At 37.3% G+C, this 17,050-nt stretch overlaps 1 protein-coding gene across 1 annotated transcript in view; it reads right to left on the bottom strand.

Annotated features, from left to right (window-relative positions):
• Positions 1 to 17,050, bottom strand: part of PARL (presenilin associated, rhomboid-like) — a 49,031-nt gene that overhangs the window by 12,701 nt on the left and 19,280 nt on the right. The window contains exons 4-6 of the mRNA XM_012640028.1: positions 3,092 to 3,257; positions 1,996 to 2,145; positions 137 to 207 (exon numbers count right to left, since the gene is read on the bottom strand). Of these exons, the coding sequence (XP_012495482.1) occupies positions 137 to 207; positions 1,996 to 2,145; positions 3,092 to 3,257 (387 nt within the window). The remainder of the gene's footprint in view (positions 1 to 136; positions 208 to 1,995; positions 2,146 to 3,091; positions 3,258 to 17,050) is intronic.

Raw genomic sequence — 17,050 nt, 5'->3', positions numbered from 1 at the left:
TCTGTAAGATGTCAGTTAACAGTAGAATGAAAGGTAGATGAGAACTCTTTATATTAATTTTGCAACTTTCTTATAAGTTATTTCAAAATAAACTTAAAAGTTAAAATGTTAAAAATTTAAATTAGAAAATACTTACTGCACCAAGTGATGGTCCATATCTTCCTGTGGCAACTTTACACACGTAACTGACAAAATTCGAAATAACACCTGAGAAATAAGTCACATTTCAGTAATTTAAGTGAGGTATAAAAATGGTTTCCATTTCTGCTGTTCACTCTACCCAAATTAAGTGTCAGGTCTCTATCTGGATCACTATAAGGGCGTAGGCATCAATACTTATCCTGCCTATCACTTCAGCTATTTACAGGGAAAGAAAGTCTGACCCACTCTATGACTTGCTGAATGACACAGAGTCATTCACTTTCCCTCTCAGTTATTTTCTTCAACTGTAATATAAAGAAAGGAGACTAGTTCCCAAACTCATCAACTATCTCAAAGTCCTCGGGGCTGTACTCCGGATATACTAAATCAGAATCTCTGGGGCAGGATACTAGGCTAGATGATCCTTTAGGTCCCTTTGGCTCCAATGTCATTGAGTTAATGTGGCTCATTTTAAAAAAACAACTTTCTATGGAGTAGGAAGTGATGGCATCTGAAACAGACCCTCTGGACCTACAATGACACAACTAGTGCTTGGGGAAGGAACTATATGCTTATCTTACAAGCCAACGATATTGCTCAGCTTCTACTTTTTACATACACTAGATACACATAAGTATTCAATAAACACTGATTAAGCGTCTACTCTGGGCCTTGTGGTAGATGAGAGGATAACTGCTTTTCTGCACTACAGCACACTGCCAGATATACTATTTTTTAATGTAGAGATTTTAGAAATAAATTTTTATATTTTATTGTTTTAATTAAGTAAATTTGGCAGAAAAGCAAGTAAAGTTTGATCAATTGTCAACTTAGCAGCATCTAGGGACCTGGAATCGTGCACTGTAATTTCCTAATTGAAATAAGAAAATGATGCCACCTCCAAGGCCACGACTAGGAAATAGTTCCACGCCAATATAAATTCTTGCAGAACAGACGGAACAAATTCATTCTTGATAATCATACCACCCTGAACGCACCTGATCTTGTCTGAGCTCAGAAGCTAAGCACAGTCGGGCCTGGTTAGTACTTGGATGGGAGACAATCTATTGGAAAGCTCTGATCTAAAACCTCTGGAAACTGAACACACGGGGAAATGAGTTTGCTTAAGGCTATTTAACAAAGATCCAGATACTTGAGACAGCCAGGAAGTTGGGAACCACTATCTATAAAATGGTGGGTCTGAGCTAAAGAAATCAAGGTCTAGTGGGACAAAAATGACATGCTTAAATTCTACACGAACTCCTAACTCTTGTTTATCCTAATTTAAAACTAAGCATGGCCGGGTGCGGTGGCTCACGCCTGTAATCCTAGCACTCTGGGAGGCCGAGGCGGGCAGATTGTTTGAGCTCAGGAGTTCAAGACCAGCCTGAGCAAGAGCAAGACCCCATCTCTACTAAAAATAGAAAGAAATTATCTGGACAACTAAAAATATATAGAAAAAATTAGCTGGGCATGGTGGCGCATGCCTGTAGTCCCAGCTACTCGGGAGGCTGAGGCAGAAGGATTGCTTGAGCCCAGGAGTTTGAGGTTGCTGTAAGCTAGGCTAACGCCATGGCACTCTAGCCCGGGCAACAGAGTGAGACTCTGTCTCAAAAAAAAAAAAAAAAAAAAACCTAAGCATACCAAAATAATTCATGTAAAAGGCAGTCAGCAAAATGAGAAGAAAGACAACAGCTCCCCCAGTCTGTAGTTCCCTTGTCTACATACAACTTGAGAAACAAGTCCTGAGCACTTCCTGTGTGTAGAATATGGAGGTAAACGTTCCCTCAGTCCCTTCTGCAGACAGATGAGAGTACTTATGCCCCCAAAGGCCCTGAGATTAAAGCTTATTACCTGCAGACAGGTATACGGCCATGAACTGCTCTTGACCCAGAATGTTCACTATGCTGGAGGAGAAGCTCCACAAAACATACATATTTGCTGCCATGTGAAGTAAGGAGAAATGGCTGAATGTTGAGAGCAACATTGGAGAACAAAGGACCTCTACAAGAGAGAAAAGCACAGTCTGGTAATCATGGAGTATATAGCCAGTAAAAATTATCTATTTTAAACTTTTATTATTGGCTGGGCGCGGTGGCTCATGCCTGTAATCCTAGCACTCTGGGAGGCCGAGGCAGGAGGATTGCTTGAGCTCAGGAGTTCAAGATCAGCCTGAGCAAGAGCGAGACCCTGTCTCTACTATAAAAAAAATTAGCTGGGTGTGGTGGCATGCGCCTAAAGTCCCAGCTACTCCGGGGGCTGAGGCAGGAGGGTCCCTTGAACCCAGGAGTTTGAGGTTGCTGTGAGCTAGGATGATGCCACGGCACTCTAGCCGGGGCAACAGAGTGAGACTCTGTCTAAAAAAAAAAAAAAAAAAAAAAAAACACCAAAAAAAATAGACTTTTATTATTATTATAAAACAAATCAAACATGGGAAATAAAACTAGAACCAGCTAAAAGCTTAAATAAGACAGTTTAAGACAGCATTTTTCAAAGGGGTAAAAGCTTTCTCAATAAGTCTCTTTTCTACTTAGTAAGCAACCAATAAAAATTTTCAGTTCAATGAAAGCCACTGTCCTTATGGCAAAAGTTAGGAGAAAGAATGAGTAAATTATTTTAATTATAGATAAAAAGTTGTATATATTAATAATATTCTCCTCAAAGAATAAACTTGTAGTGATCAGACCTTAATTCATTAAAAAATATTTAGATTCTAATATGTACCTTAGTATGTGTACCTTACTATGTACAAGGTACATATTAGGCACCTGCAATACAGCATTAAGAGAGACGAGCTTTCTGTCCACAAGCAGTTTACAGCCCATCCTCCAGATTTTGCTTGTAATTACTGACAAATAATTCATCTTTTTTATAGCCTTTCAATGAACATAAAGCATATTTCTTTCATATTATCTCTACCTCAAAATAAAATCACACAAGTTAGACTTACTTGAGGCTGGATTGGATGTGAAATATCTGATCATTGTCCTCTGTAGAGAAGGGACTCTCCATAAACAGAATACAAAGACATTTGCAGCTATGATACCTATGAAATAAATATTTATAATTTGGGGAGAGTAAAAAGAAGAGTAAAGACAGTTTGATCTAAAGTCCACCTGAATAAGATTTTCTACCATAATTATATAAGAGTACTATATACTTTCGGGGTGGGAGGGGAACTAAGAAAAGTGAAATCAATACTTTTAAAGTACCAAAACTGTAAAGTCACAGAATTTCTGGAAAATTGCAAATGCTCTAGGACCTAACTTCCTTCACCTAGATCCATATTTTGCTTCTTCAGAACAGTTCAGTCTTCTTGATAATAATCATATCTATAATTATTTAATAATGGCCAAGCCAAAGATAGAAGTAATATACAGAATTAAGTTCTCTGGCCAAGACTAGAAAAGCTAACATCACTTCTTTTACTTCAGGGAGTGGTATGCTTCTTAAACTCATTGCTGGCTCATGGAAGGATCTGTGGATCATCCGTGTAGATGGTCAACATGTTTGAGAAAAATACTCATTTGACAAGAATTCAGGGATAATCTGGAAGAATTTGCAACTGCTTTTGAAGTATGTTTACATGTGGGAGTTGGGTGACTGTTTCATTTTTCTGCAAGTACCTGATGTTGCTAGTACTATAAGTAAATTCAGTAAGTTTATTTCACAACAGAATTAACTAGGCACATTTTAGGGAAGAAATTATTTCCGAAAAGCACATGCTGTAAAAAATACATTAGTTTTATGAATTGCCACAACTCCTTGCACATAGCAGGTATTCATCTACTTGTTGAATTAAAGGAATTTAAACATTTATTCCTCCAATCTCTTTAAGCAACAGGCAAGTGGCACTTTCAACTTCTTCAATGACAATAGGACTGATTTCAGCAACATTCTGGTAGGAGGATTTATTTCAGAAGATATTCTTTTTATAATAGTCCCTGCCAGCCACTGCACCTTGGAGTTAGCTTTGGCTTCCATATTTGCTCATTCTGTAAGGCTCTCAGCTATCTCCTGCCATTTCAAGTCTGTCCAATTTTTGCTCTCCAACTTGAGAGTCAGGTAGGAAAAGAAGCTACTATCTTTCATAGATTCTAAGACATTTTTCACATTTTAATATCTGAAATCAGGATGCATCTTAAAATTAGTGGTGTGTCACAGCTTAATTAGTAGCATTTTTTCCTTTCTCCATAATGTATTAAATGTAGTTTTATTGCATTTTATTAATTCATCAGTTGTATCAGATATCTCACTAGTAGGAACTGTGACAGCTGTCACACCATCTTTGATAAATACCTAGAACTCTTTCGAAGATGGCAAGAGGGACAGTGTTTATAGGGATCATAAGCAAGGCAATTAAGAGTACTGTGTGTACCTCCCAATGAGAAGCCTGGAACCCTAAGAGGAGGTGGGCAGAGGAAAGGCAGAGACTCGGGAGGTTTATCCTACAGGAAGACAGCAGTGATGAGTGTTGCCTAGAGTTCTTTAGTTTTCTTTAGAAGAGTTATAAACATCTTTACTACCCAGAGCACCCTCTTAGGTCTAGGTTGCTGTACATACAGCTGATTGATATCTTAGAGTAAAGAAAACCTGAGAATAGTTTGGACATCATCATAAAGATCAGGTTTCCATGAGGTTTCCATGATCATAAAGATAATCAGTCAGGGCTTTGGTGTTTACTTTACTTGTGATTCAATGCAAAGAGAGCAAGAAGGGGTCCCTTATCCTACCCGCTAGGTTGAAAAATGGCAACAAATACCCTGCCTACTCTTTCAGTTCCACAGGCTGCTTCCTCAAATCAGTGACAAAAAGCACACACAACTTCTGGAAACCACAGGTACCACAGCACTGTAGAGAAGTAGGATGCATCTCTGGTTAAAGTGATTACAATTAGGGAAAAGACTTGAAAAAGGGAAAGATAACCAAAAACATCAAGGTTAACAGGAAACAAAGAGTAAACACTGCCAAGTTTTCAATCCAAATGCAAGAAGCCTTTCCGGTAAATTATGAGAGTAGTGGCACTGGAACAGACTGTATTCAAAATCCCTCACTCCATAGGTCAGTGGTCACCAAACTTCTTTGATTAGGCACCCCATCAGCAAACAAGTGAATAGACATACCCAACATGTGTATACTTATTTACAAATTATACACACGAACCACTATAGCTCATTATAAAACACACTAACAAATTAAAAAGATATGAGGAAAATAAAATGCAGGTATTTTCTTCCTTGCAAATCCCATTTTGAAGGCCAGTTATAGGTGAGAAAACCGAGGCTCTAAAAGGTACAAATTGTCAGAGAGGCAAAATTCAGTGGCCAAGCCAGAATTCCTAATCTAGTGCCTACTATATACCAAGACAGGGGTAGCCTGGAGACTTTATTTTGACCTTGGTCTTTCTAGGACTTCAGACACCAGAAAAGGGCTCCCTAGCTGAGAAACAGCACAGGCCGGTCCCCAGAAGCAGGTGAGAAGGAGAGGATGTGCGGTAATCCCAGGCCTACTGAGGCAGCACTGCACACTGGCTGAAAGTGTGGTGAAGGAATCCAGCAGAACTGACTCTGTCCTACTTACATTATAACCTGGGTAAGAGGCCTAACCTCTCAGCCTCAGTTTTCTCTTCTGTAAAATGAGGATAAGAAAATCTACCTAAAAGAGTTGAGTGATGATGAAATGAGAAAACACAATTAAATGTAGCAGTCACACACTAATGAACCAATAAAAGAAATTATGGTGGAAAGAGAATGGCCTTTTCAGGTCTGAATCCTAGATAATGCCACTTAGCATTTTATCCCTTTCACTTCAGTTTCCTCATCTGTAAAATGAGGATAATAATTCCTTCCTCAAAGGCTGTAGTGAGGCTTAAGTAAGACAGTACATGCACCTAGCATGCAGATGATTAAAGAATGACTTCCTCCTCTCTCTTTCTCCTTTGAGAAATGCAACAGCTTAAGGTCTCTGTATCTCCATTTAATACAGGTGTTACCTGATTCCTCCTGACTCAGTGACTTCCTGGACAAGCTTGACACTACTGATTCGGGAAGGCTGCTGTCCCCATGCCAACTTCTACCAAGTGTGAACACAAAATAAGGATCTCTGAAAACTCTCTCCTTCATAAAAGCAATGAAAAAACTTGCAAAAATTATCAGAATCAATTTTTCAGAACTCTGGAAACTAACCAAAGGCTTGCAGCAAACCAGAGAACATTTATTTAAAAAAACTTGGTGAATCTCAGAACAGCTAGCTTTGTAGTGTTTTACCTTGCCCTAGTCTCATCCCCTGCTCTCCAGCTCCAAAGTAACCTTGAAAACAGCCCACATTCCCAGTGGAGACTGACAACCACCAGGAGCTGGTAGAATTGTGCTGGACCTCTTTCAAAGCCTCATTTCCTAAGAATTGTCATTATCTGACCTGGCGGTTGCTTCCCCAAAAGATTCCACTTGCAAGGCTGTATTTAACCTGACTGGGTCATTTTGCCAGAGGGCATTTATCAAAAACAATTACAGGTTAAATGCTTTAAGTTGAAGGCTGCCTGAGAGGTGGACAACACCTGGGGCAAATAAGAGTCTAACCAAAATCTTAAAAAGAAAAGCAGGGAAATAAGATTTCCATGCAGAGTGGGGGGAGGGTCTATGGCATACTACCCTGAATGTGCCCGGTCTTATCTGATCTCAGAAACTAAGTAGTGTCAGGTCTGGTCAGTACTTTAATGGGAGATCACATGGGAATACTGGGTGCTGTAGGTATTTTTCAAAAAAAAAGATTTCCAGGGAAGGTTTGAAAACCTCCAACATATTACTGGCATCTAGAAGGTCATGTGCACAACAAGACAAAATAGACTTTAAGACATAATACGTTACTAGGGACAAAGAAGGATATTATATAATTTAAAAATCAATCCATCGATTAGATATAACAATTAAAAACATACACACCTAACAACAGAATCCCAAAATACATGAAGAAAAATGGACAGAACTGAAGGAAGAAATAAACAATTCAACAATAATAGCTGGAGAATTCAATACACCATTTGCAATAATAGATAGAAAAATTAGATGATCAGCAAGGAAGCAGAAGACTTGAAAAACACTATAAAACAACTCAGCCTAACAGACATCTATAGAACATGCCACCCAACAACAGAATACACATTCCTCAAATGCACATGGGATATATTCTAGGATATGTTCAGCCACAAAATAAGTCTAAGTAAATTGAAAAACACTGAATTTATACAAAGTATGTTCTCTGATCACATGGAATGAAATTACAAATCAATAACAAAAATAAATTCGGAAAATTCACACATACATGGAAATTAACACACTCAAAGAAATCACCAGGGAAATTAGGAACTTTGAGATGAATGAAAATAAAAATACAACAAACCAAAACTTACAGGATTCAGTAAAAGCAGTACAATGAATGCCTACATTAAAAAGGAAGAAACATCTCAAATCAATAACCTAACTTTCCACCTTAAGAACTGTAAAAAGGAGAGCAAACTAAACCTAAAGCAAGCAGAAGGAAGAACATGGATAAATGACATAAAGGACAGAACAGACAAAAAAAATCAATGAATCTAAAAGTTGGATCTTCGAAATGTCAACAGAATTGACAAACTTTTAGCTAGAGGGACAAAGGGGAAAAAAAGACTCAAATTACTAAAATCAGGTATGAAAGCAGAATACTACTACTGACATTACAGAAATAAGGACTACAATTGAATACTATGAACAATTATATACAAATGAGAATAATTAAGATGAAATTTTAAAAGTCCTAGCAAGACACAGACTACCAAAACTGACTCAAAAGAAATAGAAAATCCGACTAGACCAAGAACAAGTAAGACATTGAATTAGGAATCAAAAAAACTTACCACAAAGAAAAGCCCAGAACCAGATGGCTTCATGGCGTTTTTGTTTCCTAAGGCCGCTGTAACAAATTACCACAAACTTGGTGGCTTAAAACAACAGAAATAATGCAGTAACACAACCAATCAAAAAAAACAAAAAACAAAAAACAGAAATTTATTCTTAGAGTTCTGGAGGCTAGAAGTCCAAAATCAAGGTGTCAAAGTATCAGTAGGGCTATGTCTCCTTCTGAAGGCTCTAGGGAAGAGTCCTTCCTTCTCTCTTCCTACATTCTGGTGGCTCCCAACAATTCTTGGCATTGCTTGGCTGGTAGGTGCACCACTCCAATCTCTGCCACCATCTCTTTACATACCCTTCTTTTTTATGTGTCTCTTTTTGTCCTCTCCTCTTTTTATAAGGACATGAGTCACCGGATTTAGGGCCCACCCTAAGGTAGTATGATCTCATTGTAACTAGTTACATCTGCGAAGACCCTATTTCAAGTAAATATTCTGTGGTTCTGGGGGAACACTATCCAACTTACAACTGATGAATTCTACCAAATGTAAAAGAGATTTAACACCAAACTTTCTTAAACTCTCCCAAAAAACAGAAAAGAGAGGAACATTTCCCAACTCATTCTATGTAGCCAGTATATACCTTGATATTAAAACCAAAGACATCACAAGAAAACTATCAATATCCCCTTATGAATATAAATGCAAAATCCTCAAGAAAATATTAGCAAACCAAACCCAGCAGCATATGAAAAGGATTATAAATCATAGTCAAATGGAATTTGTCACAGGAATGCTAGGTTGGTTCAACATAGGAAAATCAATGTAATACTTCATATTAACAAAGTTTGAGGACTCACAATTCCTAGTTTCAAAACTTACAACATAAAGCTACAGTAATCAAGACTGTGTGGTACTTACTGGCATCAGGACAGATAGATAGATCAATGGATAAAATTGAGAGTCCAGAAATACAATACACCTATACAATTATGATCAACTGGTTTTTGACTAAGGTTCCAAGACAATTCAATGGGGAAAGAATAGTCTTTTCCATAAATGGTCCTGGGACAAAAGGATATTCACAAGCAAAAGAATGAGTTAAGACCTCTACCTCATACCAAATAAACACATTAACTGAAAAAGAATCAAAGGCTTAAACCACAGTTTTCGTAAGAGCTAAAACTTTAAAGCTCTTAGAAGGAAACATAGGTATAAATCTTTGTCACTGTGAATTAGGCCACAGTTTCCTTGATATGACACTTAAAGCACAAGCAATAAAAGAAAAAGTAGATAGAATGGGCTTGAGCAAAATTAAAATGTGCTTCAAAGAACACAATCATGAAAGTGATAAGACAACTCATAAAATGGGGAAAATACTTTTAAATCATATATTTAATAAGGGTCTAGTATCCAGAATATGTAAAGAACTTTTATAACTCAACACAAAAATAAATATTTAAAAAGGGCAAAGGATTTGGAGAAACAGACATTTGATTTGGAAAAGTAAATCAAAACCACAATGAGATACCACTTCATACCCACTAGGATGGTTATAATCAATAAGAAAAGCAATAGAGTGGGAAAATATATATGTAAATTATACGTGTGATAAGGGATTAACATCTAGAATATATCAAAAACTCAACGACAAAACAACTCAATTTTAAAAAATGGGCAAAGGAATTGAATAGACAGCTCTCCAAATATACACAAATAGGCAATAAACACACGAAAAGATGTTCGGTATTACTAGTCATTAGGGAAATGCAAATCAAAACCACAATGAGATACCACTGCGTAACCATTAGGATGACTATTATCAAATTCAAAAAAAGGAAACTAAGTATTGGCAAGGATGTGGAGATACGGAGACCTTTGTATATCACAGCATTATTCACAATCACCAAGAGGTGGAAATAACCCAAATATGCCACAACAGGTGAAGGGATAAACAAAACGTGGTTATATACATACAATGGAATATTACTCAGCCTTAAAAAGGAAATTCTGATACATGTTACAATATGGATGAACGATGAAAACATGCTAAGCATAAGAAGCCTAATATAAGAAAACCCAAATATTTTATGATTCCATATATATGGGGTATCTAGAATAGGCAAATTCATAGACAGAAACTAGAATGGTGGTTACTAGGGCTGAGGAAGAAGAAATAGGGAGCTACTGTTTAATGGGTAGAGAGAGCTTCTGTTTGCGATAATGAAAAGGTTCTGGAAATGACTGTACATTGTAAATGTACTTAATGCCACTAAGTTGCACACTAAAAAATGTCTATAATGGTAAACTTTATGTTTATATATATATATTTATAATTAAAAAATGCAAAAATATTAATCGTTGTTGATATATTAGGGGGAGAAAGGCAATAGCAAATGGAATCCCCCTACACTGCCTGAGGGAATATAAAATGGCATGGCGACTTTGGAAAACAATTTGGCAATTTTTCAAAGGAAAAACTGGATATCCACATGCAAAAGAATTCAGGTGGATTTTTATCTTACACTATATACAACAATCAACTTAAAATAGATTAAAGACCTAAACGTAAGACCTAAAATTATAAAGCTCCTAGAAGAAACGTAGGAAAAAATCTTCATGACATTGGACTTGGCAATGATTTCTTGGATATGACACCAATAACATAGGCAACAAAAACAGACAAATGAGACGTCAAACTTAAAAACTTGTGCATCAAAGGACATAATCAGAGTAAAAAGGCAAAAAATCAATCACAGAAAAGAGTAAATATTTGCAAATAATGCATCTGATAAGGAAGCAATATCCAGAATACATCAAGAATGCTGGCCGGGCATGGTGGCTCATGTCTGTAATCCTAGCACTCTGGGAGGCTGAGGCAAGAGGACTGCTCAAGGTCAGGAGTTCGAGACCACCCTGAACAAGAGCAAGACCCCATCTCTACTAAAAATAGAAAAATTAGTAAGGCATGTTGGTACGCACCTGTAGTCCCAGCTACTTGGGAGGCTGAGGCAAGAGGATTGCTTCAGCCCAAAAGTTTGAGGTTGCAGTGAGCTATGATGACGCCAATGCACTCTACCTGGGAACAGAGCAAGGCTCTGTCTCAAAAAAAAAAAAAAAATAATAAGAATGCCTACAAACAACGACAAAAATCAAATAATCTGAGAACTTGAAGAGACATTCTTCCAAAGATGATAAACAAAGGGCCAATAAGCATATGAAAATCACTAATCATCAGAGAAATGTAAATCAAAAGCACAATGAGGTTTTGATCTTACACGCATTAGGATGGCTACTGTCAAAAATAAAAACATAGAAAATAACAAGTGTTAGTAAGGGTGTGGAGAAAATGGAACACTTCTGCACTTGCTGGTAGGATTGTAAAATGGTGACACCACCATGGAAAACAGTACAGGTATTCCTCAAAAATTAAAAATGTAACTAGTGTATGGTCCAGTAATCCCACATGTGGACATATATCCAAAAGATTGAACGCATGGTCTGTCTCAAAGAGATACTTGCACACACATGTTCACGGTAGCATTATTCACAACAGCCAGAGGTGGAAACAACCCCAATGTCCATCAACAGATGAATGGATAAACAAAATGTGATATATATACACAATGGAATGTTATTCGGCCCCAAAAATGAAGGAATCCTATCGTGTGCTATAACATGAATGAACCTTGAAGACATTATGCTAAGTGAAATAAGACAGTTACAAAAAAAAACTCAAATATTTTATGATTCCACTTATGAGGTATCTAAAGTAATCAAATTCATAGAAACAGAAAGTATTAATAAAATGCTGGTTATCAGGGTACTTGGGGAAAAGAAAAAGGGAGTTATTGCTTAATGGGTATAGAGTTTTAGATCTACAAGACGAAAAATTTCTAGAAATCTGTTTCACAACAATGTAAATATACTGAACACTACTGAATCGTACACTCCAAGATGGTTAAGATATATATCTCATGTAGGTTTTAAGCCAGAATTAAGAAAAAAAAAGTTAAACATAGAGTTACCATATGACCCAGCAATTCCACCCCTAGGTATATACCAAGAGAAATGGAAATATGTGTCCATATGAAAACATACACATAGACGTTCATAGCAACATTATTCATGGTACCCAAAGGATGGAAACTCAAATGTCCATCAACAGATGAACAGATAAACAAAATGTGATATATCCATAAAATAGAATTTTTTGTTTGTTTAGTTTTTTTTTTTGAGACAGGCTTGCTCTTTCACCCAGGCGAGAGTGCCGTGGTGTCAGCCTACCTCACAGCAACCTGAAGCTCCTGGGCTCAAGCATCCTCCTGCCTTAGCCTCCTAGGTAGCTGGGACTACAGGTGCGTGCCACCATGCCCAGCTAATTTTTTTCTATTTTTAGTAGAGACAGGGTCTTGCTCTTGCTCAGGGTGCTCTCCAACTCCTGATCTCAAGTGAGCTTCCTGCCTCGGCCTCCCAGAGTGCTAGGATTACAGGCGTGAGCCACCGCACCCAGCCCATACGACAGAATATTATTTGACCATGAACAGAATTGAAGTACTGATACATACTACGACACGAGTGAATCTTAAAAACATTATGCTAAATGAAAGAAGCAAACACAAAAGGCTAAATATTATATGATTCTATTTACATTAAATATCCGAATAGGCAAATCCACAGAGAAAGAAAGTAGATTAGTGGTTGCCTAGAACTAAGAGGAGAGAGGGAATGAGGGGGTGACTGCTAATTGAAATGGAGTTTCTTTAAGGGATGATGAAAATGTTCTGGGATTAGATGATCACTGTTGTAGACTCTTGTGAATATAATTAAAAAAACACTGAATTTTACACCTTTAAATGCTGAATTTTATATGTGAATTGTATTCCAATTTTTTTTAAAAAAAAAGAGTGATGCACTGATTTGGGAAACACTACTTGGTTTAGTAACCTCAGTCCATTTTCCTCCTTAGGCCAAGAAAGACAGTACAACCTCTTTTCCTAAAAAAAAAGGACCCACTATCCCACTTGGAGTTCAGTAGCTAAGCACGGGATCCCCTCTGTTTCTGGGGTGGGTTAATTCATCCCTCCACAGTTCCTCTATCTGGAGAAGCTGCCACACTCACCTAGACGTGGCCAGCACAGACACTGACAAGTACATACATCCACAGCAGCCAAAGAACTGAGATCAAGCACCCCCTACCTCAGGTTCCCTAGAATCGGGAAGGTGCAGGCATCAACCTGTTGGCATCACACAGTGGCTATTATTTCTCTTCCTAGGTAGTATCCACCAAACTAATGAAGGAGTGGACCCACAGCTACCTACGATCAAGAAAAAATCCAGAAAAACTATCCATTTTCCATCCTCCCACTGAGATGGGATAGAGACAGAAATTTGAAACTAATATGGGTGAACAGAAAGAATGGGGCAAATTCACAATAAGAAAAGCAAAGACCCTTACAATATTGGTTAGCCACAAAAATGGGTTATTATTTCTCTGTACTCTCCCTGCAGATGAGAATATCTAACCTCCCTTGTAGGCAACTTTTAGAAATCAATCTGACCTGCCTATTTACACTCTGTATTATACATCTGACATATGCACATTCCTCCATGTATATATTATACTTCAGTAAAACATTAAAAAGAATGTAATAGACCTATTCATATTGATATAGACTGTCCTTTAAAATATTAAGTGAAAAAAAATCAAGGTATAGAAGAGTATGTATTGCATGCTACCATTTGTGTTTTAAACCACAGATCAATATAAGTGCCTACATATAAATAGATGCTTTGGAAGAACACATAAGCAACTAAAGATGTAATGGTTATTATGGGAAAGAAAAGTGCAGAAATGGAAGTCCAAGGTGGGAGAAAGATTTCTTCTTCACTTTTTGTATCCTTTACCACTATTTTAATCTCTTACCATGCATATTTACTCAATTTACAATGACTGCATCTAACCTAGGTAGTCAAAAAAGGCTCCCTTTTCTTCTCTGAGTGCCAGCCTGCTGCCTTGGAATAATTTGCTATAATTTAGGCTGTGAATCAGCACCCAGATACCTGGGATGAGGGGAGGCATTGTGGTTTATCAGAGAGATAAACAGTGGTGGTTTGCTATACTACAAACTGAAAGGATGTGATTAAAAGCATATTATTTGAACTATGAAGTGGGTTTGATTTCCACATTCCCTCCTTCTAACTGTATGATCTCAGACAGTTATTTAACCTCTCTTTGCCCCATATGAAAAATGAGGATACCACTAACAGGGCTCTTATGATAATTAATAACAATAATATAAATACATATAAAGCACCTGGCATAATACTTGAAGCCTAGGTGGCACTTAAGCATTACTTTTGCTATTCTTTCCCCAGAAATAACTTGTCTAAAGACTGGGAAGCCAGGAGTTACAGAAAAATAGTGACTAATTAAAAGATCAAGATAAGCCAGAAGATGAAGGGAAATACTGCCTTATCAGGAATAAGGAAGAAGACCTTAGTCTGGGAGGACAGCTCAAAATCTTGAGAAGGTATAAGGAGAGAGAAAATTGTAACTAAAAAAAAGAAGCCTGATAGAAACAGAATAGCAAAGAAAAAAACAGATTTTGGAAGTTGGAGCAGAGGGGTTAAGGGCCTGGGGTATACTGCTGCCTAACTTTGGGGCTGACAAGAGATATGGACTAGTAGGGGAATTGGGGTACAGTTTTCTTGAGATTTCTCTCCCCATCTTTCTCCTCCCTGATCAGAAACAATTTAGCTGGCTCTTTCCTCTCAGCTGTACCTGAATCCCAATATGGTAAAGTCAGCAGTCTGTTGAACTAACAGGAAAACCTGGCGAGTGCCTCAAAGATATCCCTGAAAGCTAGAAAGGTAAGATAAAATACTCTCTTTAGGGGTTGCTGGAGACCTCCAGGACAGGCTTAAAAGCCTGACAGATCAAGACAACAGAATATAAAACTAGCTGAAATATAAAAGCACCACAAACAAGTCTAACGTTGAAGAATGTTACCTTATGCTCCCCCCTCATTCCACAAATACCAAGAGAGCTTATAAAACCTTTTTTTCCCACAGGAGGCTGAAGCAGGAGGATCTCTTGAGCCCAAGACTTTGAGGTTGCAGTGAGCTATGATTGTGCCACTGCACTTCAGCCTGGGAAACAAAGAGATCCAGTCTCTAAAAAAACACTTTTTTTTTTCAGAGGAATCTGAAGTTTGGGGAAATATTTCTGTGTAAGAATTAAGATTAAAACCAAAAAATCCCCAAATCAAACAAACAAAAAAAGAATTAAAACCAGTTCTCTAATACATCTTTAAAAAGTGATTTGGGGACAGGTTGAGATAGTCGTCAAAAACTTGGAACTCCAAATCTGGAATCAACTGTAAGGAAGGGAGGTTTTTCACCTCATCACTGGACTCTACCTTAACAATAATATATAAAGTATAAAAAATAAATATATATTTAATATATAACATATAAAATAACTTACAGGTATCCTTTACAATTTGAACTATACTTATCTAAACCTAGGAACCAAAGAGATATGGACAAATTTAATATACCCCTCACTATCTGAAACTCAGGAACCAAATACATTCAGATAATACTTTGCTGTCTGAACTTCATATATCCAAAATCTTGCCACCCAAATTCAGGAACCCAATAGATTCAGATAGCAAGGAATCCTTATGTGAAGCACTTGGTGTAACAGTGAGAATTCTTTAACCTACTAGAGCTTTCATGCTGCCATTGTCTAGGTATGAATAAGACGAAGCAGAGAAGCACATCAGTCTCACAAAGCTTTTAAACTCTCTAGGTCAGAACTTGTCAAATTCTTTCAAAAGAAACAACAACAAATAATAATACTGAGAACAACCATGATGTAAGGAAAGTGGGACAGAATCAATCTGTCACCCTATAAATCTACTGTTGATTAAAACCAAGAACTGAGCCAACCTCACTTAGGTTTAGTCTATAAAAAGCAATCGGGAGGATGAAGCAAGGCAAGCTGGACTAACTGGCGCCTCTGAAAGAAGACAAGACGTAACTAAAGCACCAGTTTATCCTTGAGAATCTCAGTAGATAGTTAATTGATTATTAAGCTTCACTAATAGATACTGTAAAGCTACAATCAGTGTTACTAGAATAATTATTTTCTATAAGAGAAGTCTAAGGTGACACAGAACAGCTCAAAGAGCATTTCTTCAGCTTTTAAAAATCACTTGGATAAACCTAACAATGAAGATTTAAGAGCCAGGCATGGTGGCTCATGCCTGTAATCCTAGTGACTCGGGAGGCTGAGGAAGGAGGATTGCTTAAGGCCAGGAGTTTGAGACCAGCCTGGGCAACAGACCAGTGAGATCTCTGTCACTAAAAAAGTAAAAAAACTAGCCAGGCATGGTAGCACAAGCCTGTAGTCCCAGCTACGTGGGAGGCTGAAATGGGATCACTTGAGCCAGTCTGGACAACAAAGCAAGATTCTGTCTCTAAAAAACAATTAAAATAAATAAAATAAATAAATAAGGATTTAAGACCTTTAGCATGACCATTCACATTTATGTTGTTCAAAGCACTTTACATTCAAGTTGCTAGACAGATCACAAGTATCTCTTTACTGCTATGCCCTTCATGCTAAATGACTGACTAAAAGAAGAAAAAGGCCAGGGGAAAGAATTCTGATTTTTAATTACCTCTGAATACCAGATTCTTTGAATAATCTATTTACTGGCATGAGAAAAGGTTTTAAATTCTGATCCCAGATTTCTTCATATAGTTAAATGGCATAAAATCTTTACTACCTTCAAAGAATATGAGGCATCAATTAATTGTGAAATGCTTTGAAAATAATGAATGAAATCAAAACCTTGCTACCCTAAAGGAATGCTATTAATTTTCGTTACTTTCAGAAAACAATAAAGAAAACACATTAATCTCAGTGAAAACAGATGTGTTACTATAGAGCTATCTTTGAAGTAATCATATTAAGACCTCATTGACTAATCAATTCTACAGTCTAAGGTATGGCAA

The sequence above is a fragment of the Propithecus coquereli genome, unplaced genomic scaffold, assembly GCF_000956105.1.
Source record: "Propithecus coquereli isolate 6110/MARCELLA unplaced genomic scaffold, Pcoq_1.0 Scaffold10, whole genome shotgun sequence".
NCBI lineage: Eukaryota > Metazoa > Chordata > Mammalia > Primates > Indriidae > Propithecus > Propithecus coquereli.
The sequence above is the reverse complement of the archived record's forward strand: the minus strand, read 5'-3'. Positions and strand labels throughout refer to the sequence as shown.